At 38.2% G+C, this 25848-nt stretch overlaps 1 protein-coding gene across 3 annotated transcripts in view; it reads right to left on the bottom strand.

Moving 5' to 3' along the window:
- Positions 1 to 25848, bottom strand: part of NEK1 (NIMA related kinase 1) — a 215009-nt gene that overhangs the window by 159712 nt on the left and 29449 nt on the right. For all 3 annotated transcript variants that reach the window (XM_032634868.1, XM_032634869.1, XM_032634870.1), the window contains exons 5-9: positions 11179 to 11262; positions 8652 to 8719; positions 8440 to 8526; positions 6412 to 6466; positions 3779 to 3979 (exon numbers count right to left, since the gene is read on the bottom strand). In XM_032634868.1, coding sequence (XP_032490759.1) covers positions 3779 to 3979; positions 6412 to 6466; positions 8440 to 8526; positions 8652 to 8719; positions 11179 to 11262 — 495 coding nt within the window. The remainder of the gene's footprint in view (positions 1 to 3778; positions 3980 to 6411; positions 6467 to 8439; positions 8527 to 8651; positions 8720 to 11178; positions 11263 to 25848) is intronic.

Below are 25848 nucleotides of genomic sequence, written 5' to 3'. Positions count from 1 at the left end.
TAACTTTCTCTCCCTACTCACTATATTTTTTCTCTCTTTAAATGTAAAACTATGTTAGCAACAATATAATTGCTAAGTCGATTTAGGCCTGCTTTTTTTCTTACTGGGCAAAGAAGGGAAAGGCAAGTGAATTTTCTCTTTCTTCGAGAGAACAGAGGGGTGGTGAAGGGAAGACTGCCCACAGTGGAAGGGATCAGAAACTCCAACAGGCAAAAAGCCAGAAGCTAAGATGGTCGCCTTTCCCATCAGGGATCCCTATAGGAGCAGTTCTCAAAGCCTCATAATATCAGTGAATCAGCATCACCAGGAACTTATAAAATACGCCAATTCTCAGGCTCCATCTCAGATTTACTGAAATAGAAATAGAGGTGGGATTCAGCAGCGTCCTCCAGGTAATTTTTATGTATGCTAAAGTTTGAGAACCACTGCATGAAAAGTCTGCTTCACAGGCAACTGAGAGCCAACTGTGTGAGTGTGCTTTCTCTTCTGAACATGTGCGGGTTTTTTTCCTTTCTTTTTCATGGAAGACATGCTTTATGATCTCCACCTTGCCCTAAATCTGAGTGTGAGTCTGTCTTTTCCCCTGTGTGAATGCACATGTGAACTGAGAGATGGGACATGTGGAATCCAAGAAGATTCTGGAATTCCTATGTTGTGGCATCCAATATAGTTGCCACTACCAACATGCAGCCATTTGGATTAAAATTTAAAATAAATAAAATTTAAAGTTCGGCTCTTCAGCCACACTAGCCACATTTTAAGCTGGTGGCTATGAGGTTGCACATGCAGATATAAAACATCTTCAGCCTCACAGAAAGCACTACAGACGGCACCTACATTCCTAATGGACCAAAGCTTGTCCACGATCTATCAAGCCACATCCAAGAAGACATCTCCAGGATGTGCTGGACTGAGAACTATGCCCCACAGATCCTGGCTGACGGCACTGAGAGAATTCAGGGACTAGAAATTTAAAGACAGTACAGAATCTTATAGTGATAATAACAGTTCATATGCTACAGTAAAAGTTCATATTGCTTCAAAGTTAAAGCCTTAAAAAAAGTATCATAAACTTTGTCGTTAAAGTACTGAACAAGTGATATACAGCAGAAAAATCATAAGAACAAAAGTTTTTCGTGAAGAGTGAAATCTAAGTGGTGCATAAACAGCAACGGGGTACTTTGTATTTAGTAAGCATGTGTGTCAAACACTCTGTTAACGGCCATAATCTGCCCTTTTGTCTTTTTTTTTTTTTTTTTTTTTTTTTTTTTTTTTTTTTTTATGCGTTACGCGGGCCTCTCACTGTTGTGGCCTCTCCCGCTGCGGAGGACAGGCTCCGGACGCGCAGGCTCAGCGGCCATGGCTCACGGGCCCAGCCGCTCCGCGGCATGTGGGATCCTCCCAGACCGGGGCACGAACCCGTGTCCCCTGCATCGGCAGGCGGACTCTCAACCACTGCGCCACCAGGGAAGCCCCTGCCCTTTTGTCTTTAAATGTTACAGGCTTTGTGTATATCAGGCTTGAATATTTCTTCTGTAGCTGGCTAATTGAATTCCAGTGCTTCAGCCTTGGGACTGCACGTCCTAACTGCTGGTATGCGGGCGAAAGAAACAGCGAGATTAAATGCAGTCATTCTTTCTTCTCCAGTAGTTGCCAAAAAAACAATAGTATGCTGCACCATAAATCTGTCCTTGAAAATGTTATTTATAACAAAGGAGTCTTGTAAGACACCCACACTTCAGAGATTGTAGCTATGTCCTACATAAGTGGCCTTTAACTGCCAAATTTTAATTGGCTTTCTTGCTTACTAATGTGTTTTCCTGGATGTTAACAGTTAAATCCACATCTCTGTTTTCTAAAGATTGTTTGTTCATACGGATGTTCTGTTAAAAGCCAGAGGATATACGACACTTCCCTCTCATCTCATGAACATATAAAAGTAATAAAACTATGATTTTGCTAGATATCTGATTTATACAAGAGTATACATGATCACTGTTGATCATTTAAATCAGCAAAGGCCACACAAACTACGTAAAATAATTCCACTTTCAGGTGATCATATTTATATCAATAACTTAACACTAATTGACTTATAGATGTTTGATAAATCCTGTCAAAATAAAATTCAACACAACAAATATTTATTATGCACCTATCTGCAAGTACTAGAGGAGGAATCACGAGTCACTAATCTATCACACACACATACAAATGCCCACACATCCGCGGATTCCAATCATCTTCTGTTACAGAAAAAACAATTACAATCATATGAATTATAAAGATAACATATTTATATTAGCATAATAAAGTGATATACGGATAATATTTAATATATATTGAGTATACTGAGTACTTATTAAGTATGAGGCATCAGGCACTTCACATGCAGTGTCACTTTTGATTCTCACAACCGCCTCATTTACAATCCCATTGTTCACAGGTGAGGAAAGGGAAGCACACAAGTGTTCGATAATCTTACTGTCAGAAACCAGAGAAGACAGAGAGTACAGAAAGATGGGTGTCAGGGCTGGGGAGAGGGGAAGCAGAGTTACTGGTTAATGAGTAGAGTCTGTTTTCCAAGATGAAAAGAATTAGACGATGTGGCGATCACTGTACAGCGTTATGAACGTAGTTAGTACTACTGAATTGCGTACTCAGAACTTGTCACCATAATAAATAAATTTAATGTTATGTCTATTTTACCACAATAAAATAAAGTGGAAAACCAAACGAGAGGAACACAAGAGACAGAGGAGTAACTCTGTCCTGAGGCGACGACGTTAGGGAACATATACTTGGCCTTCGCTCAGTTCTTGGCACACAGCCCTCAAATCCCTGTTATTCCCTCAGCGGGAAGAGCACAAAAGTGTCTGTTGTTGTTCAAAACAAGCCCCTTTCAAACACACCTGAATTTATGTTAATGCGATGATATCTGGAAAGCACCTAAGGATGGAGGCTGCTTGCCAGGGAAACCAACCACCTGACTAGAGGGTTAAAACTTTCAATGCCACTCCCCTCCCCTACCCAGGAGAGGAAAGGGGCTGGAGCCAATCACCAAGAGCCAGTGATTCAACTGATCGTGCCTACTAATGAAGCCTCCATAAAAACCAAAAGGACAGGGTTCAGAGAGCTTCTGAGTCGGTGAACATTCACAGAAGGACCCCAGTTCCTACACTCGGGACCCTTCTGGACCTCACCATACGCACCTATTCATCTGTATCCCTTATCCTATGCTTTATAATAAACTGGTGAACGTAAGTAAATGTTTCTCCGAGTTCTGTGAGTCGCTCCAGCAAGATATTAATCAAACCAGAGGAAGGGGAAATGGAAAACTCTGATTTATAAGTCGCTCAGAAGCACAGGTGGCAACCTGTGACTTAAACTGGCTTCTGAAGTGGGGGTGGTCTTGTGGGAGAGACGGAGCCCTTAACCTGTGGGATCTGATGTGATCTCCAGGTACACAGGGTCAGGGCTGAAATGAATTCTACTTGGTATGTAAAAACTGCCACACATTTGGTGATGAGAAGTTCAGAAGTTCAGCAGTAAGTGTTAAGAGGAAACACAGAAGGTATGTTTTCCCTCCTATAGATGCACAGCTCAAAAGCAGACAGCAAGGGGAAGAGCTATGTGAGAACAGAAAGTAAGCTGACGCCAGTGTAAAGGCAAGCATTCCCCCACAGCTGTGATGTGCTCTCCTCCAAAGAGGAGGCCACGTCCTAGCCAAGCACCATAACCCTACTGTTCAATTTAATTATAAAATAAAAAAACATACCTGAGGGGAGAGAAACTTTTCAATGCGTTTGGCTATAAAACCTTTCTCCAATATGGAGTTGACTGATGGTCTATCCCTAGGATTTCTTTTAAATAGTTGAGAGAGCAAACTGCGGAGATCATAAGAATAATGCAAAGACACGGGTGGAAAAGATCCAGATATGATCTTCAGTACCAGGTTTTTCATATTGCCAGCTTCAAACTAAAATCCAGAAAATAAATTAACGTATATGAAACGTAAGTCGAAAATGTCAGTTTCAACAATGAGAAACAGTACTTTTCCTATCAATATAGAACAGAATTGCAACCCTCTTCCCAGTTTTAATCAGCACATGCTCTCTAGAGCAAGGTTCACTTGGTTATTTACGAACACATTTGAAAGAGAGTATCAGTCCTCATAAAATGGTACCACTCGCTATAAGATTAACTTTTACTTATTCAAAAAACTAAAAGATGGGATATAGGTATCAATTAAAGAGTTTATAAAAACATAACAGTAATCAAGATGGTAAAACAAGCAAACCTGGTAGTCTTCATTTAACACCTGCCTTCCTGTACCCCTGCTGTAGCAACTAGAACAAGAAATTAACTACAGAACTAAAACTATTTGGTAAAAATATAATAAATAAAGGTACTGATTAATTTCCTTTTATACACTGCTCATTATTACTTTTAAGTGTGTGATGCTCCCAAAAGCCATGCGATCAGCGATGTGGCAAATATTCCAAAGGGGAATATAAGCCTTATCAATGGGAATATATATTTTAGGATTAAACACAATATAAACTCTAACTGAAGTGGGGGGGAAAAAGACATGGGGCAGTTTAAAATCTAAAGAGATTTCATTTTGAAAGTAAAATTAAGCTTTTGACATCTCAGCTAAAATAGTATAGAACAGTTGTACACTATCAATATGTTCTTAATGCACACGTTAAGAAAACAAAACATGCTATAAGTTAGGCACTGGTGATTATATCCAAGTATAAAAAAGTTCTGTTAGGGCTTCCCTGGTGGCGCAGTGGTTGAGAGTCTGCCTACCAATGCAGGGGACACGGGTTCAAGCCCTGGTCTGGGAAGATCCCACGTGCCACGGAGCAGCTGGGCCCGTGAGCTACAAATACTGAGCTCTGCGCGTCTGGAGCCTGTGCTCCGCAGCAAGAGAGGCCGCGACAGTGAGAGGCCCGCGCACCGCGATGAAGAGTGGCTCCCGCTTGCCACAACTAGAGAAAGCCCTTGCACAGAAACGAAGACCCAACACAGCCAAAAATAAATAAATGAATAAATAAATTTATAAAAAAAAAAAAAAAAAAAGTTCTGTTAAATGCGGAATTCTCCTAGCATTTAAAATATGATATTGTTTATTAAGATTTGAGTACAATTCCATCATCTAGAAATACCTATATACCTAAGAAGGATCCTAAATGCAGAAATAGGTTATTACTCTATTCTTTCATTACAATGAAGCTTTATTTATCTCTCAACTGATAAGCTCTTCATAAATAAAGGTTAATGAATTACTTAATTTTATGTGTCCACTTAAGGGAAAACAATTCCAAAATACAGAAACAATGGTGACAGAACAATGTATTGTAAATGAAAAGACTATCTAAAAGTATGTAGATTTAGACCTACATGACTGTGTGTCACAGAAAAACTGACCAATTCCTTAAAGTACAGATCTAATATCCACCAGGCCATATCACTTTGGCAGTCTATGTTTTTTTCCTTCAGAAAAATAAAATCTTAAGGGAATACAGTAGAAGAGTATGCAACTATGAATAAACACAACAAAGAAAAATACTCCCCAAATAATATCAGGCAATAAAAACAAACTATAAAACTACTTATACCATATAACCAAAATCTTGAGGGAAAAAGAACAAAAACTCATTTTATAAATTATTCTGTAAGTCTAGAAGGAAACAACAAAATATTACAAGTAATCATTATTGGCTGGAAGAATTGCTTTTGATATTTATTCACTTACTTATATTTTAATCTCTTCCCTTAAGTTTTCTGTAATGAAAATATATTATGGCTTAATCAGTGGGGGAAGCATTTTAAAAAGATTTAAAAATGGAAAGTGATTAAAATTCAACCTATTTTGGACAAGAACTCCCCCTTTTTGGTGAATTATGTGTGATCTCAAAAGAATCTCAACAGTGAAATTTTTAAATACTCTATATTAAACATTATTTAAATTGATAAAATCCCCCCTCAACAAATACGCTGAGATATGTTCTTCAGATAATTTCAATTCCAAACTCAAATAATTTGGATGCTTTGAGAAAAACTGCTAAAATGAAATTAATAAAGTTTGTTAAGCTGAAATATCAAATTCATACGTGAATTTAACATTAAAAAGACAGCAAATTTGTCTTTAGAAATAATTTTCTGGAATAAAGTATGATACATGTATTATAATAACATATATAATATGTATATATGCATACAATTAAGGGGAAATTGATTTAAATTTATACCTCAGAAAAGAAGAGAAATTTATAAACCGACAGAGAAGAATTTCTAGCACAAGAGGGTCATCTGAAAGATGGCATATGATTTTTTTAAATCAGAAACATTATACGTACTTTTTGACATAATTTTTAAAGTATCTCAGAAACTTCTACTTACTGCATGTTTAAGTGTGCACATCTCATAAAGGACACACCCCAGAGCCCAAATGTCACTAGAAAAGAGAAAAATAAGAGATATTCTCTAAATATCAGAATTTACTTTAAAAGGTTTTTTAACTTAAAGGAGACAAAAGCAGCATAAAAATGCTTTGCAAAAGTATGTGTTCCATAAAACATGACCTTTCAAACTTAAAATTACAACCATAACCAAATGACAAAAGCAGCTATTCCAGATTAGAAAAATAACTGTTGCCCAAGTAATTACTTTAAAAGTTTCATTAAAGAAATCTAATATTTAAAAGGACAAAAATCAGTAAATTTCATGGATGCTTCATTTAGTTTTTTTATTTTGCATAAATCAAAATGTTTTGTTCAATTATTTGCAAAATACCACAATTTCTTAAATACTATAAAAGCAAAATACTGCTTTAATGAAGAAAATATTAATTTACTAAAATTAAATCTGAAACAAATCTGTGACAGCCAACTAAAATATGTAAATACATTAATTTATTTTCTCCTAATTTAAAGACTTACACTATCTTCTTTATCCACTCTCTTCCGCTCTTTTATCTTAAACAGATAGTTCTGTAACTAAAAGACTACTTCTATTTTTAAAAGGAAAAAACCCCACAATTTAGAGCTACAGTGGTCCTTAGAAGTCAAAAAAAAGAAAAACAAAACCACTGCTCCTGGAAGTTGAACTTATTGAAAAAGAATAAAGCCCATTATCGAAATCCTAAAGTTATCTTTACCCAAACTCTCACAAAAATCTATATATATAAACCTGTAACCTCCAAAATCTGTTTAATTTTAAGATTCAACTAAGAAAAAAATGTAAATGTAATTGAGCTTTTAGTAACTTGTACATGTTACAAACTAAAAGCTATAAACAAAAACATTAAACTAATGATCTTATCAATAAAATACTTTAAAATACATTTGGGAAAATATGAATTTCAAAATATAATTGATGATGTTCATGCATTACATTTTTAAAGCATTTTTCCCACAAAACCAATTTTACATAAAATTCTCCAAGGGATGATTAAATCCATTTCAAATTTAAAGACTAATATTTTCACAGTTGAGTTATCCACAAGACACAGAAACAGCATTAAAATGTAAAATTACTTTAGCTCAAAGAAAATACTATTTTCTTTTAGAATATCTACTAATAATACACTGCATGAACTTGACTGATCATTGTAATTTAAACTGATCTTAAATACATTCCTCGGATGACGTTCTCAGACCTTCTGCTCAGGTCTGAAACACAGCTTCCTCTCTACCCTCAAAAAAAAAGGCGGGGCGGGCAGGGGGATAGCAACCATGAACACATGCATTATTGCCAGCTACCACTTTCTTCCTTTCAGCTTCTAAGGGTGCTTTCAAAATTAAGACCAATGCTTCTTGGTTGGCATTTTTAAATTAGTGAGTATGAGAGAAAATAAAGGGTAACTGGAATTCAGTGGCAGAATTCCTCTTCCCAACACACATATTAGTCAATCTGTTAGCCATAATACGGCCCAGTGATTAGGAATTTGTGCTTGGGAGCCAGATGCCTAGGACTTTGAAGTTACTTTACCTCTTTCTGCATTTGGTTCCCTTATAAGGAAAGGAGGAATGAATAATACCTGTAACTCACAAGGTTTATCGTGAAGATAAAAACAGTTAATGCATAAAATGCATTTAAAACAGTGCCTGGCATATAGTAAGTGTTCAATAAATATTAACTATGATAATTCAATAAGTGACTATTACAAACAGAAAGACAAGGAAGGCACTCTATTTCCCATTATAGCTTAAATAATAAAGAGATTCTATACTTCCTTCAGCAAGACAGTGAAATAGCTGCTTTATAATTCCCCTCATTATATACTAAAAAAATGTATATACATATGTATATATATGTCTACATATGTGCATTACTGATTTTAGAATAATATTCTGAAGGTTAATAAAGACAGTACAACAGAGAAATATGTAAAGGAAATAAACACGTAATGAATATCATTTTAAATACCTTTTATTATTATATGGTTTGTTTTCACAGATTTCGGGTGACAAGTAGTATGGGGTCCCTATGCAAGTCCGAACCAGCTCCACAGTACTAGAACAAAAGATAGTTACTGGAGAAGCTTAAGACATTTAAAGACATTACCACACATACATCACCAGGGATTAAAATTTCACTGAAGACATTATAGCAAACCAAAGTTTAAAATTGTATGTTACCTATTAAGAACTCTAGCGATTCCAAAATCTCCAAGTTGTATTGTCCCATCTTTGGTTAAAAATATGTTCTGTAAAAGAGACGAAAAAAAGCCAGAAATGTTGCTACAGTCCAGTTCTTAGTCAACGACTTCTGTCATAAAAATGAATCCAGTTAAAAAATAATGCTGGGATAAGTGGATATCCACATGCGAAAGAATGAATGTAGACCCCTATCTCACACCATAAGCAAAAATTAACTCAGAACGGATTCTAGACCTAAATGTGAGAACTATAAAACTCCTAGAGGAAAACACAGGAGTAAATCTCCATGCCACTGGGTTACGCAATGATTTCTTAGATATGACACCAAAAGCACAAGCAAAAAAAGAAAATACAGATAAACTGGATTTCATTAAATTAAAAACTTTTGTGCAAAGGACACCATCAAGAAAGTAAACAGACAACCCACAGAATTGGGGGAAATATTTGCAAATCACGTATCTGACAAAGAATCTGCATCCAGCATAAAGAACTCTTACAATTCAATAATAACCAAAGACAACCCAATTTTAAAATAGGCACAGTCATATATTATATGATCCATTTGTATCAAATGTCCAGAATAGGCAAATCCACAGAGACAGAAAGCATACCACTGGTTTCCAATGCTCTATCATCAAACTGCAGAGCCAGGAGTTTGTGGGATTACATGAATTAAACTCCATCATCAGTCAGATGTGAACCAAGCACATGCTCACAGCCACAGACGGCACAAGGCAGGGTTGAGTGGAATGGAGTAAAATGGTCTAAAATGGGATTAGGAGGCAGAGGGTCGGGAGAAAGGAAAGATGGGGTAGGGAGCCCCACCACAGTCCCTCTCCTTCCCACTACTCATCCTGGGGCTACAAGGCTACATAAGCAGCTGCAGGCCTAAGGACGTAAGAAGACAGACACACAGCCTTGACATCAGGAAGCAAAGCCCCTCTGTACTACCCGCTCTGGGAAGGGCGTGAGCCCAAGTGACGCAAACGTGAAAGAAACCTCGATGCAAAGATGAGTGAGCTGTGGGGACAAAGTATCTCCCACAAAAGAATCCAATACACGTGAAGAAAGCTACTGCAAAGAAAACAACCAATAAAATAACCAGAACCAGAATTCACTACAGACAGAATTAGTTTTTTAAAGCAGTCCAATAAAAACTCTGAAGTAAATATATTTAGAAACTTGCAAAGAAATAAATGAAGAAATAAATATGCATTTGAAAAGAACAAGACATTATGAAACAAAACCCAATTACAATAAGAACAGATCTATATGAAAAACCATTTAGAAACCTTGGAGAGAAAAAAAGTCATAATAAAGTCAACAGATGAGAAAAGCACTAGTTTACACAAAATTTCAAAGGGATTTAGTTAACTAGAAGATAGGTCGAAAAATTCATGTAGAATACAACTGAGAGAGACACAGATAAAATGTGAAAGAACAAATAAGGCACTTGAAGGGACGAATTGAGAAGCTCCAACGTGTGTCTAGAAAAAAATCCAGGAGACAACTGTGAAAGTAGCAAAAGAGAAATAATATTTGAAAAAATATAACTAAACATTTTCTACAACATTTCTAGAAGAAATATACATTCTCAAAAGTACACAGCATAATGAATAAAAGTGAGCCTCACCAATTCACAAACTATGAAATTTCAGAACCATGGGACAGAGAGAATATCTTAAATGGGTCAGAGAGAAGAAACAAGGGCAAGAGATTGCAAATTCCTAAACAGCAACAGAAGAAGCCAAAAGACAAATAGGCAACATCTTAAAAATTCTGTAAGAAAACAATTTCTAACCAGAAGTTGATAACCAAATTCTCATCAAAGTTAGAGAATCCTGGACTTCCCTTGTGGCGCAGTGGTTAAGAATCCACCTGCCAAGGCAGGGGACACGGGTTCAAACCCTGGTCCGGGAAGATCCCACATGCTGTGGAGCAACTAAGCCCATGCACCACAACTACCGAGCCTGCGCTCTAGAACTCGCGAGCCATAACTACTGAGCCCGCGCGCCACAACAACTGAAGCCCGCGCACCTAGAACCCGTGCTCCACAAGAGAAGCCACCACGATGAGAAGCCCACACACCGCAACAAAGAGTAGCCCCCGCTCACCGCAACTATAGAAAGCCCGCGCAAAGCAAAGACCCAATGCAGCCAAAAATAAATAAATAAAAAGTAAATAAATCTTTTCAAAAATTAAAAAAAAATAAAGTAGGAGAATCTTCAAACATGCAAAATCTCAAAAACAACCCAAAAAACAAATCCCTTCCACATAACCATTGTTTTGGATTTCTTCCATCATAATGAAAGAGCAGGACACGAAAAGCAGGCAAAGACCTAACACACGACGCCTGTGTGATATTCAGGGTTACAGTGGAGTGGGGACCGTGAAGGGAGAAGACAGTCGGATGCAGACTGCACCAAGCTCAAACATTCTAGCCCAAGACAATGCTGGCCCCATGTCCACATCCACTGAGAAGTTAGTAGTGACGTAATAAACTTACCTGTGATTTTATGTCTCGATGAAGAATTTTTCTATCATGTACATGTTTCAGGGCCAAACATATCTGTACAAACCAGTCCAAAATCTAGGGGGGGAAATAAGATCTGTCATTTCTTTTAAAATTCACATTTCACAGTAGCCTTTCCTTGATCATTAAAATGCTTCAGAAATATTCAGGGATGAGGGGAACTAAATCCTTAAAATAATCAGGCGATAATGTTTCACTTCACTGTACTGTAATTAATGTCACCAACATTAGGTAGATATTCGAGCCAACTGACACATTACGTGCAGCACACATGGTAAGTTTAAATGTAAGACACTGCTACTGAAGCATCTCCTATAAATCAGAATTAATATGGAAAGAAATTTCCAGAGAAAAGTGAAAAATGGAATTACTTTATATTTTAGTACAGTATGATGGTAAGTGACTTTTCTCTGTTGTTAAATATATCTTTATTTCTATATACGTAAACAGAAATCATAAGACGAAAAAAATTAGGCTGGAAATTTGGAAGACATCTCTGACTTTTTTCTCGCCCCCCATTCATCACATAAAAACACACACTCTGGAGTTGGCCACCTGAAAGTAAAAAGGCTGAATTTCTACCTCACTCCTAACACCAAAAAAATTCCAAGTAGACGGCATTTTTAAACATGAAAAAATTAAAGTTTAAAGCGAGGAAGAAAACACAGGTTAATTTTCTATACTCTCTGACTGACGCAGGACTTCCAAAACATGATACCAAACCCACAAGTCACAAGAAAAGTTCCCTATATAAATTTTAAAACACCTGGATGGCAAAATATACAATTAAATTTAATAATTATTTGAGAAAATACCTGCAACATAACTGATAGACTGCTAATCTTCTAATACACAACAGTTCTTCCACATCACTGAGAAAAACATGGCAGCCAAAATAAGAAGTGGACAGAAGACGGGAAAGGCAAATGACAGAGGAAACATAAGCCAATCAACACATAAACCAAATACTAACTTCCCTCCAAATTAAGAAAATAGCAATTAAACAAGATACCACTGTAACCTGACAAAGATGAAGTGATGAACAATGTTGGCCAGGATGTGAGGAAATAAGTCTTTGCATACCCTGTTTGTGAGAAAGTTAATTACAGTTACTTGGTAAAAATTTTAAATTCACATACCATTTGAAAGAGCAACTGAAATTTCAAATTTATCCTACAGATAAAATGTCACAAATACAAAAGAATATGTACAAGGATATGTACTCCAGCATTTTTGCTCCACCTAAACATCATCAAGGGCCTGGGAAAATATCACAGCTGGAATCACTAGAATTCTATGCAGCCACTGGGAAGAAGGAAGTACTTCTACGTACGTACACCGTGAAGGGAAAAGAAGAAAGTCACAGCACGGTATGCAGAGAGCACTCCTTTTTTTAAGTCTCTTTCTGTCTGTAACGTACCAGAACTCTGTATAATTGTTTACAACTGTGTGCTGTGTGTAGGGAGGATGCACAGAAGGACAGCTACCCATCAGTTAACAGTGTGTTCTTCAGGGAAGTAGATTTTCAGAAGAATGAATGAAAGGCAAGTAGCAGGCTTTACTTTTTATTCTTACCTCTTCAGTATTTTTTTTAAAGAACAAATGTTACATTAAAGTAACCTAAAATTAGAGACTCTGGGAGGGCTCATGCCAAGTAGTACTTCCCAGCACTTCTGCTGCCAGTGTCCTTATCCCCACGGTGAGCCACAGCCACCGCCCACCTCTGCAGGAGACCATCCAACCCTAGCAGGCCAATGAATTGGGAGACAAGGGATAACAACTTTGTTCAGTGAGCAGAGAGTCCAAGAAGATGGCAGACTAATGTCCCAGAGAACCATCCTGCCAGGCTCTGAATTCTAGTTTCTTTTACAGAACAAAGAGGCATTATAAGATTCAGGCTGCTAATGTTGGCATATGCGCATTTAGCCTTAAAAGAAATTAACTTGAGAAGCAAGAAGAATTACAATCCTGCAGCCTGTGGAACAAAAACCACATTCACAGAAAGTCAGACAAGATGAAAAGGCAGAGGGCTATGCACCAGATGAAGGAACAAGATAAAACCCCAGAAAAACAACTAAACGAAGTGGAGATAGGCAACCTTCCAGAAAAAGAATTCAGAATAATGATAGTGAAGATGATCCAGGACCTCGGAAAAAGAATGGAGGCAAAGATCGGGAAGATGCAAGAAATGTTTAACAAAGACCTAGAAGAATTAAAGAACAAACAAACAGAGATGAACAATACAATAACTGAAATGAAAACTACACTAGAAGGAACCAATAGCAGAATAACTGAGGCAGAAGAACGGATAAGCAACCTGGAAGACAGAATGATGGAATTCACTGCTGCAGAACAGAATAAAGAAAAAACAATGAAGACAGCCTAAGAGACCTCTGGGACAACATTAAACGCAACAACATTCGCATTACAGGGTTCCCAGAAGGAGAAGAGAGAGACAAAGGACCAGAGAAAATATTTGAAGAGATTATAGTCGAAAACTTCCCTAACATGGGAAAGGAAATAGCCACCCAAGTCTAGGAAGCATAGAGAATCCCAGGCAGGATAAACCCAAGGAGAAACACGCCGAGACACATAGTAATGAAACTGGCAAAAATTAAAGACAAAGAAAAATTATTGAAAGCAGGAAGGGAAAAACGACAAATAATATACAAGGGAACTCCCATAAGGTTAACAGCTGATTTCTCAGCAGAAACTCTACAAGCCAGAAGGGAGTGGCATGATATACTTAAAGTGATGAAAGGGAAGAACTTACAACCAAGATTACTCTACCTGGCAAGGATCTCATTCAGATACGATGGAGATATCAAAAGCTTTACAGACAAGCAAAAGCCAAGAGAATTCAGCACCACCAAAGCAGCTCTACAGCAAATGCTAAAGGAACTTCTCTAAGTGGGAAACACAAGAGAAGAAAAGGACCTACAAAAACAAACCCAAAACAATTAAGAAAATGGTAACAGGAACATACATATCGATAATTACCTTAAACATGAATGGATTCAATGCTCCAACCAAAAGACGCAGGCTTGCTGAATGGATACAAAAACAAGACCCATATATATGCTGTCTACAGGAGACCTACTTCAGACCAAGGGACACATACAGACTGAAAGTGAGGGGATGGAAAAAGATATTCCATGCAAGTGGAAATCAAAAGAAAGCTGGAGTAGCTATACTCATATCAGATAAAATAGACTTTAAAATAAAGAATGTTACAAGAGACAAGGAAGGACACTACATAATGATCAAGGGATCAACCCAAGAAGAAGATATAACAATTATAAATATATATGCAACCAACAAAGGAGCACCTCAATACATAAGGCAACTACTAACAGCTATAAAAGAGGAAATCGACAGTAACACAAAAATAGTGGGGGACTTTAACACCTCACTTACACCAATGGACAGATAATCCAAAATGACAATAAAAAAGGAAACAGAAGCTTTAAATGACACAATAGACCAGACGGATTTAATTGATATTTATAGGACATTCCATCCAAAAACAGCAGATTACACTTTCTTCTCAAGTGCGCAAGGAATATTCTTCAGAATAGATCACATCTTGGGTCACAAATCAAGCCTCAGTAAATTTAAGAAAACTGAAATCATAACAAGCATCTTTTCTGACCACAGTGCTATGAGATTAGAAATGAATCACAGGGAAAAAAAACACAAAAAACACAAGCACATGGAGGCTAAACAATATGTTACTAAATAACCAAGAGATCACTGAAGAAATCAAAGAGGAAATCAAAAAATAACTCGAGACAAATGACAATGAAAACACGATGATCCAAAACCTATGGGATGCAGCAAAAGCAGTTCTAAGAGGGAAGTTTATAGCAATACAAGCCTACCTCAACAAATAAGAAAAATCTCAAATAAACAAGCTAACCTTACACCTAAAGGAACTAGAGAAAGAAGAACAAGCAAACCCAAAGTTAGCAGAAGGAAAGAAATTGTAAAGGTCAGATCAGAAATAAATGAAATAGAAACAAAGAAAACAACAGCAAAGATCAATAAAACTAAAAGCTGCTTCTTTGAGAAGATAAACAAAATTGATAAACCATTAGCCAGACTCATCAAGAAAAAGAAGGAAAGGACTCAAATCAATAAAATTAGAAATGAAAAAGGAGAAGTTACAACATACATCGTAGAAATACAAAGCATCCTAAGAGACTACTACAAGCAACTCTATGCCAATAAAATGGACAACCTGGAAGAAATGGGCAAATTCTTAGAAAAGCACAACCTTCTGAGACTGAACCAGGGAGAAATAGAAAATATGAACAGACCAATCACAAGCACTGAAATTGAGACTGTGATTTAAAATCTTCCAACAGGGCTTCCCTGGTGGCGCAGGGGTTGGGATTCCACCTGCTGATGCAGAGCACACGGGTTCGTTCCCCGGTCCGGGAGGATCTCACATGCCGCAAAGCGGCTGGGCCTGTGAGCCGTGGCCGCTGAGCCTGTGTGTCCGGAGGCTCTGCTCCGCAACGGGAGAGGCCACAACAGACAGAGGCCAATGTACCAAAAAAAAAAAAAAAAAAAAAAAAAAATTCCAACAAACAAAAGTCCAGGACCAGATGGTTTCACAGGTGAATTCCATCAAACATTTAGAGAATAGGTAACACCCATCCTTTTCAAACTCTTCCAAAAAATTGCAGAGGAAGGAACACTCCCAAACTCATTCTATGAGGCCACCATCACCTTGATACCAAAACCAGGCAAAGATACTACAAAAAAAAGAAAATTACAGACCATATCACTGATGAATATAGATGCAAAAATCCTCAACAAAATACTAGCAAACAGATTCCAACAACACATTAAAAGGATCATACACCATGATCAAGTGGGATTTATCCCAGGGATGCAAGGATTCTTCAATATATGCAAATCTATCAATGTGATAAACCATATTAACAAATTGAAGAAGAAAAACCATATGATCATCTCAATAGATGCAGAAAAAGCTTTTGACAAAATTCAACACCCATTTATGATAAAAACTCTCCAGAAAGTGGGCATAGAGGGAACCTACCTCAACATAATAAAGGCCATATACGACAAACCCAGAGCAAACATCATTCTCAATGGTGAAAAGCTGAAAGCATTTCTTCTAAGATCAGGAACAAGACAAGGATGTCCACTCTCACCACTATGATTCAACATAGTTTTGGAAGTCCAAGCCATGGCAATGAGAGAAGAAAAAGAAATAGAAGGAATACAAATTGGAAAAGAAGAAGTAAAACTGTCACTGTTTGCAGATGACATGATACTATATATAGAGAATCCTAAGAATGCCACCAGAGAACTACTAGAGCTAACCAATGAATTTGGTAAAGTTTCAGGATACAAAATTAATGCACAGAAATCTCTTGCATTCCTATACATTAATGATGAAAAATCTGAAAGCGAAATTAAGGAAACACTCCCATTTACCACTGCAACAAAAAGAATAAAATACCTAGCAATAAACCTACCTAGGGAGACAAAAGACCTATATGCAGAAAACTATAAGACACTGATGAAAGAAATTAAAGATGATACCAACGGATGGAGAGATATACCATGTTCTTCCATTGGAAGAATCAATATTGTGAAAATGACTATACTACCCAAAGCAATCTACAGATTCAATGCAATCCCTATCAATTTACCAATGGCATTTTTTACAGAACTAGAACAAAAAATCTTAAAATTTGTATGGAGACACAAAAGACCCCAAATAGCAAAAGCAATCTTGAGCGAAAAAAATGGAGTGGGAGGAATCAGACTCCCTGACTTCAGACTCTAATACAAAGCTACAGTAATGAAGACAATATGGTACTAGCACAAAAACAGAAACATAGATCAATGGAAGAAGATAGAAAGCCCAGAGATAAACCCACACACCTATGGTCAACTAATCTATGACAAAGGAGGCAAGGATATACAATGGAGAAAAGGCAGTCTCTTCAATAAGTGATGCTGGGAACACTGGACAGCTACATGTAAAAGAATGAAATTAGGACACTCCCTAACACCATACACAAAAATAAACTCAAAATGGATTAGAGACTTAAATGTAAGACCGTACAGTATAAAACTCTTAGAGGAAAACATAGGAAGAACACACTTTGACATAAATCACAGCAAGATCTTTTTTGATCCACCTCGTAGAGTAATGGAAATAAAAACAAAAGTAAACAAATGGGACCTAATGAAATTTAAAAGCTTTTGCACAGCAACGGAAACCATAAACAAGATGAAAAGACAACGCTCAGAATGGGAGAAAATATTTGCAAATGAATCAACAAAGGATTAATCTCCAAAATATATAAACAGCTCATGCAGCTCAATATTAAAAAAACAAACAACCTAATCTAAAAATGGGCAGTAGACCTAAATAGACATTTCTCCAAAGAAGACATATAGATGGCCAAGAAGCACATGAAAAGCTGCTCAACATCACCAATTATTAGAGAAATGCAAATCAAAACTACAATGAGGTATCACCTCACACCAGTTAGAATGGGCATCATCAGAAAATCTACAAACAACAAATGCTGGAGAGGGTGTGGAGAAAAGGGAACCCTCTTGCACTGTTGGTGGGAATGTAAATTGATACAGCCACTATGGAGAACAGTATGGAGGTTCCTTAAAAAACTAAAAACAGAATTACCATATGACCCAGCAATCCCACTACTGGGCATGTACACAGAGAAAAGCATAATTCAAAAAGAAACATGCACCCCAATGTTCACTGCAGCACAGTTTACAATAGCCAGGTCATGGAAGCAACCTAAATGCCCATCGACAGACGAATGGATAAAGAAGAAGTGGTACATAAATACAATGGAATATTACTCAGCCATAAAAAGGAATGAAATTGGATCATTTGTTGAGACATGGATGGATCTAGAGACTGTCATACATAGTGAAGTAAGTCAGAAAGAGAAAAACAAATATCGTATATTAACGCATGTATGTGGAACCTAGAAAAATGGTACAGATGAACCGGTTTGCAGGGCAGAAGTTGAGACACAGATGTAGAGAACAAACGTATGGACACCAAGGGGGGAAAGCCGCAGGGGGGTGGGGATGGTGGTGTGATGAATTGGGTGACTGGGATTGACATGTATACACTGATTTGTATAAAATTGATGACTAATAAGAACCTACTGTATAAAAAAGTAAATAAAATAAAATTCAAAAACAAAACAAAAAATGTAACCTAAAATTAATTTTTTAAAAATTAGAAAAATAGAATAGTGATGTCTAGTGACAAGGGAAAGAGGGGAGTGGGGAGAAGAACCCCCACTCCCCCCTTTTTTTTTTTTGCGGTACGCGGGCCTCTTACTGTTGTGGCCTCTCCCGTTGTGGAGCAACAGGCTCCGGACGCGCAAGCTCAGCGGCCATGGCTCACGGGCCTAGCCGCTCTGCGGCATGTGGGATCTTCCCGGACTGGAACACGAACCCGTGTCCCCTGCATTGGCAGGCGGACTCTCAACCACTGCACCACCAGTGAAGTCCATGTTCGTTTAATAAACAACCCTCTTGGTTCAGTTCGGTAGATATTTACTGAGGACTACACAAATTTTAAGTTCCTTTCCATATTCACATAAGGCGCTGTAAGTAGAAAAATTAAATATAGTTCTCTGAGTTCGTTCATACAGTGGTAGAAATATACTTTTAGACAAATACCTCATAAAACGCACAAGTCTTATAACAGCAATGTGCACTGAGAAAGCAATTAACTCCAGCAGGGAGGGTCAGGAAAAGTATAAAACGAAAATGAAAATTCAGCTCAGCTGAGTCTTATTGTTATACAGTCTACCTGGAGTGCCTGGGACACATGCTAGAAACCACCAATGCCTCGTTTTACAGATTAATGTTTTTCATTACCATATTTCCCATACCTGTACTCCTTTATAATTTGACAAAAATGTATTCAGCACCAACAATGTACCTGATATGGGCTGGAATTGGCCAAAAAAGTTAATAAAAGCTCACAGAGCAGCAGTCAGCAAATTTATTCTGTCAAGGGCCAGAGGGTAAATATTTCAGGTTTTGCAGACCCTATGGTCTCTGTCCCAAGACAGATTTGCCACTGTAGTATAAATGCAGCCAGAGATTATATGCAAACAAATAAGCATGAACTGTTTAAATAAAACTTTATTTACAAACAAAGACGTGGGCCAAGTTTGCTGACCCGCATCAGAGACCAGGAGGGAGATGAGTAAGTAGAGCAGAGGTGATGCTCTGAGTGTTGACAGCACAGAGGACAACAGCCAACGCAGCCTGGAGGCGATAAAGCAAAACCTGACAGAAGACGAGGTTCCAGAGCGAAGTTGTGAGGAGGAGGAGGAGGGCACAAGTCTGTGCTCCCTCTGTCCGTCTAGTTCAGCCTGTCTTACATCAGGGCTGGAGGGGAGGGAAGGCCATTAAATTACAGGCCTGCTTCTAACCGCTCCTCCTCTTCACTTCCTTGTACACATTAGCTCACATTAATATTTACAAAATCATGTTGGGATAATGGCATTCTCTTGCTCAAAAGAGAATGTCCTTATTTGTCCCTATTTGCCAAATTCCAATGGTATAAAATGCTGAGCCAGCCCAACTAAACACATGGTAATTATCATACACTTAGACGTCTGAATTACAGCTTTATGTGTACGTGTTATTTCCATTACTGTAGACTGCCTTAGAGCACTAAAACAATTCCACAATCCACCTTCTCTGCTCCAAAACTCAGGTTTCTTTGTGCAATGAAATGTGTTAAAATTTACTAAAGTATGCTGTTTTAACATGTTTATTCTTTGTAAAAAATCTTTTGAGAAACTTTTACTGCCAAATATTATATTAGTGGAAAAACGGAACTTGGCTTTCTCTCTAATAGAACCGTAAATTGATCTCAGAGCGCCTGTAAGAGCTTATAAGAGCTTACTTACTATTTAACTTCCATGAAATTTGCCCAGAAAGCAGATATCCCAGGTCCACCAGAATAGTTTTCTCTGCTTTCTACTGACTTTACTGTTTCTGTTTTTGAAGAAAGGTTCCTCACCTATGAGAGTGCTAAGGATCCTTATAATTGTATTACCTTCATGTATATTTAAAAAGATTTTTAATTGTAGTAAAATACACAGAACACAAAATTTACCACCTTAACCATTTTAAGTGCATACTTCAGTGGTATTAAGTACATTCATATTGTTGTACAACTATCACCACCTGTACAACTCTTTTCATTTTGTAAAACTGAAACATTAAATGTTAAACAGTTCTCCTCACTCCCCTCTTTCCCTCTTCCCTAGACATCACTATTCTGCTTTGTCTCTATGATTTCGAGTACTCTAAGTATGTCATACACATGGAATCATACAGTATTCATCTTTTTGTGACTGGCTTATTTCACTTAACATAATGTTCTCAAGGTCAATCCACTGTATTATATGTCAGAATTCCCTTCCTTTTATAAGGATGACTGATATGGAGGGTTATTTCTGTCACTTTGCTATTTGTTTTCTATATGCCTTGTGGTTCTTTTGTCCCTATTTCCTGCATTACTGTCTTCTTTGTGCTTAGTTGACATTTGTATTGTGAAACATTTAAATTCATCTCTCATTTACTTTTTTAAAAAAATTTATTGATTTATTTATCTTTGGCTGTGTTGGGTCTTTGTTGCTGTGCACCGGCTTTCTCTAGTTGCGGCAAGCAGGAGTTACTCTTTGTTGCGGTGCACAGGCTTCTCATTGCGGTGGCTTCTCTTGTTCCAGAGCACGGGGCTCTAGGCACGCGGGCTTCAGTAGTTGTGGGGCGCAGGCTCAGTAGTTGTGGCTTGCGGGCTCTAGAGCGCAGGCTCAGTAGTTGTGGCACACGGGCTTAGTTGCTATGCAGCATGTGGGATCTTCCTGGCTCAGGGCTCAAACCCATGTCCCCTGCACAGCAGGCAGATTCTTAACCATGGTGCCACCAGGAAAGGCCCTCTCATTTCATTTTATATATTTGGTTGGCCAAAAGGTTCGTTCGGTTTTTTTCCGTAAGATGGCTCTAGTAGCACTTAGCTGTCTTTAACTTCATTTGAAACAATTTTGTCAGATTGTATGTGACAGCTGTCATATCAGCATGCATTTAAAAAAAGACATCAGGGACTTCCCTGGTGGCGCAGTGGTTAAGAATCCACCTGCAATGCAGGGGACACGGGTTCGATCCCTGGTCCGGGAAGATCCCACACACCTCAGAGCAACTAAGCCCATGCACCACAACTACTGAGCTTGTGCTCTAGAGCCCATGAGCCACAACTACTGAGCCCGCATACTGCAACTAATGAAGCCTGTGCACCTAGAGCCCATGCTCTGCAACAAGAAGCCATTGCAGTGAGAAGCCCACGCACCAGAACAAAGAGTAGATCCCTGCTCGCCACAACTAGAGAAAGCCCGTGCGCAGCAACGAAGACCCAAGACCCAATGCAGCCAAAATAAAATAATAATAAAAAAAGAAAATTAAAAAAGACATCAAAATTGGTGAATTTTTGTGTAGCCATTTTAATACTGAAGATAGAAGAGAAAAAGCAACATTTTCGGCATATTATGTTTTATCATTTCAGGAAGGTAAAAACACAACCGAAATGCAAAAAAAGATTTGTGCAGTGTATGGAGAAGGTGCTCTGACATGTCAAAAGCAGTTTGCACAGTTTCATGATGGAGATTTCTCACTGGACGATGCTCCACTGTCGGGCAGACCATATGAAGTTGACAGCGATCAAATCGAGACGTTAATTGAGAACAATCAACATTACACCACCTGGGAGGTAGCTGACATACTCAGAATATCCAAATCAAGTGCTGAAAATCATTTGCACCAGCTTGGTTATGTCAAACGCTTTGATGTTTGGGTTCCACGTAAGATAAGCGAAAAAACCTTCTTAACTGTATTTCCGCAGGCAATTCTCCACTACTTAAATGTAATGAAAACGTTCCGTTTTTTTAAAACAAATTGTGACAGGCAATGAAAAGGGGATACTGTACAATAATGTGGAACAGAAGAGATAGTGGGGCAAACGAAATAAACCACCAACAACCACACCAAAGGCTGGTCTTCATCCAAAGAAGGTGATATTGTTTATATGGTGGGATTGGAAGGGAGTTGTCTATTATGAGCTCCTTCCAAAAACCCAAACGATTAATTCCAACAAGTACTGCTCCCACTTAGACCAACTGAAAGCAGCACTCGACGAAAGGAGTCCAGAATTAGTCAAAAGAAAACGCATAATCTTCCATCAGGATAACGCAAGATTACATGTTTCTTTCATGACCAGGCAAAAACTGTACAGCTTGGCTGGGAAGTTCTGATTCATCCGCTGTATTCACCAGACATTGCACCTGCGGATTTCCATTTATTTTGGTCTTTACAAAATTCTCTTAATGAAAAAATTTCAATTCCCTGGAAGCCTGTAAAAGGCACCTGGAACAGTTCTTTGCTCAAAAAGATAAAAAGTTTTGGGAAGATGAAATTATTAAGTTGCCTGAAAAATGGCAGAAGGTAGTGGAACAAAATGGTATATACGTTATTCAATAAAGTTCTTGGTGAAAATGAAAAATGGGTCTTTTATTTTGACTTAAAAACTGAAGGCACTTTTTAGTCAACCCAAAAAGTGTAACCTATTTTCTTTGTGTTAACAAGGGGATTACTTTCGATACCATAAAATTACAATACTCTAATTTGGACTTCTACCAGCTTAATTCCAATAACATATAAAAACTCTGCTCCTCGGCTTCCCTGGTGGCGCAGTGGTTAAGAATCTGCCGGCCAATGCAGGGAACACGGGTTCAAGCCGTGGTAAGGGAAGATCCCACATGCCACGGAGCAACTAAGCCCGTGCACCACAACTACTGAGTCTGCACTCTAGAGCCCTCAAGCCACAACTACTGAGTCCGTGTGCTACAACTACTGAAGCCCACGTGCCTAGAGCCCATGCTCCACAACAAGAGAAGCCACTGAAATGAGAAGCCCACACACTGCAAGGAAGAGCAGCCCCCCTCGCTGCAACTAAAGAGAGCCCACGCGCAGCAATGAAGACCCAATGCAGCCAAAAATAAATAAATAAAATAAATTTTAGAAAGAAAAAAAAATACTGCTCCTTTACATCTCTGTCCTACTTCTTTCAGTTGCTGATGTCACCAAATTACATCTTTGTACAATGATATCATTGTTTGTATGTTTCAAAACGTAAAACTAATAATTTTTTTAAAGTGCATTAGTCTCTTAAATCATGTAGAAAAACAAAATGGGGAGTTACAAACCAGTTACAATAATACCAGCTTTTAGACTAGTAATTGCTTTTTAAAAAATTTATTAGTCTCAAATCATGTAGAAAAAGGGGAGTCACAAACCACTGCTGTAACAATTCTAGCTTTTATAACTGCCCGTGTATTTACCTTTACTGAGCTCTCCATTTCTCCACATGGCTTCAAGCCACTGTCTAGTGTCCCTTCCTTTCAATCTGCACGACTCCATTTAGCACTTCTTTCAGTGCAACTCTAGTAGTAACAAATAGCTTCAGCTTTTGTTTATCTGGAAATGACTCTCATTTCTGAAAGACAATGTTGCCAGATATAGGATTGTTGGTTGATAGTCTTTTTTCTTTTAGCACTTTGAATATATCAGCCCAGTTTCTCCTGGCCTGTAAAGTTTCCACTGAGAAATCTGCCGGAAATCTTACTGACGATTCCTTGTATGTGATGAGCCACATCCCTCTTGCTGATTTCAAGATTCTCTGGCTTTCAACAGTTAAGTTATAGTGTGTCTGGGTGTGGGTCTCCTTGAGTTCATCCTACTTGGAGTTCATTGAGTTTCTTGTATGTTTATATACATGTCTTTCATCAAATTTGGGAAGTTTTCAGCCATTAACTCTTCAAATACGTTGTCCGTCCCTCTCTCCCTCTTTTCCTTCCTATGATGCACATGTTGGTCTGTGTGACAATGTCCCACAGGTCCCTTAAGCTCTGTTCATTTTTCTTCAATCTTTTATCTTTCTGTGACTCAGACTCAATAATTTCCATTGTCCTAGCTTCCAGTTCACTGAGTCTTCTTCTTCAGGAAAGGTTCAAATCTGCCTTTGAATCTCTCTAATGAATTTTTCATTTTAGTTATTGTATTTTCCAGCTCCAGACTTTCTTTTTTGGTTTCTTTTTAGATTTTCTATCTCCTTATTGATATTTCTGTTTTATTCATATAGTTTTTTTTTTTACTTTCTCCATGTTTTCTTTTAGCTTTGAGCCTCTTTAAGACAGTTGTTTTCAACTCTTTGTCTAGTATATCTGCCATCAGATCTTTTTCAGGGATAGTTCCTATTAGTTTATTTTTTTTTTCCTATGAATGAGCTATACCTTCCTGTTTCTTTTTTTTTTGGTGGAAAGTAGTCATTTGAATCTAAAAATGCGGTACCTCTGGAAATCAGATTCTTCTCCTTCCCCAACATTCGCTGTTTTTTGTGTTTTTGTTGATTGTTGTACGTTGTCTCTGAGCCAAGATCAGTGTGAGGCACAAACTTAAAATCCTCTCAGGTCTTTTCTGAGTCTGCATGTTCTCTGGATATGCATGGTGACTTTTTTTTTTTAAGATGTTGGGGGTAGGAATTTATTTATTTATTTTTGCTGTGTTGGGTCTTCATTTCTACGCAAGGGCTTTCTCTAGTTGTGGCAAGCGGGGGTCACTCTTCATCACGGTGCGCAGGCTTCTCACTATCACGGCCTCTCTTGTTGCGGAGCACAGGCTCCAGATGCACAGGCTCAGTAGCTGTGGCTCACGGGCCCACTTGCTCCGCAGCATGTGGGATCATCCCAGACCAGGGCTCAAACCCGTGTCCCCTGCATTAGCAGGCAGATTCTCAACTGCTGCACCACCAGGGAAGCCCCATGGTGACTTTTTAATTTCCCTCAGATCCGTGGTTGCTTTGAATGCCTTAAGTTTTAACGTCTGTCTCCCCAAAGGTGAAAAGAAAGAAATGTAGCAGGGGGGAAAAGAGCTGCTGGCCCTTTAAATCCTCTGGAAGTCACGTCAGCCAGAAGGGGAGAGGCTTGCAACAAATTGGGGAGGAACAATAACAATGGCTGCCCACCTCTTTCCCCCCAGATCTGAAGTAGCCATCAACAATCAGAGCACAGATCCCTGATATGTGGAGGACAGGGACCTGTCTGCCCACCCTGGTTCCCACAAGGTGCACGCAAGCTGCTGCTGGGATGTGTGCACAGCTGGATGTCTCAGTGCTGGGATGTGGGGGATGAGTAGCCCCTGCTACCTAACTAAGAGGTGAAATTGACTGAAATTAACCACAATTTACTATCCAAGTCTTCCCCTGGAAGTTGCAAAGATTCAAGAGATTCCAGAGACCCAAAATAGTTACATCAGATAGATTCTGCCACTGTATTGTTGTACAGGTGGGGAGACAGATTCCTAGTGTTTCCTACTCTACTATCTTCCCAGAATCTTCTCCATCTGTATTTATTTTAAAATACTTTATCTCTTTGATTAAATAGGTAACCAAATATTGCTTTTCAGGTACCCAAAACCGTCTCTTAATCAAGTGACCAAATCTCTGACAACTCTGTAATCTTTCCTCCCCAAGATTAGATC

The sequence above is a fragment of the Phocoena sinus genome, chromosome 6, assembly GCF_008692025.1.
Source record: "Phocoena sinus isolate mPhoSin1 chromosome 6, mPhoSin1.pri, whole genome shotgun sequence".
In the NCBI taxonomy this organism is placed as follows: domain Eukaryota; kingdom Metazoa; phylum Chordata; class Mammalia; order Artiodactyla; family Phocoenidae; genus Phocoena; species Phocoena sinus.
Note: the sequence above shows the minus strand (reverse complement) of the source record. Positions and strands in the feature narration are given on the sequence as shown.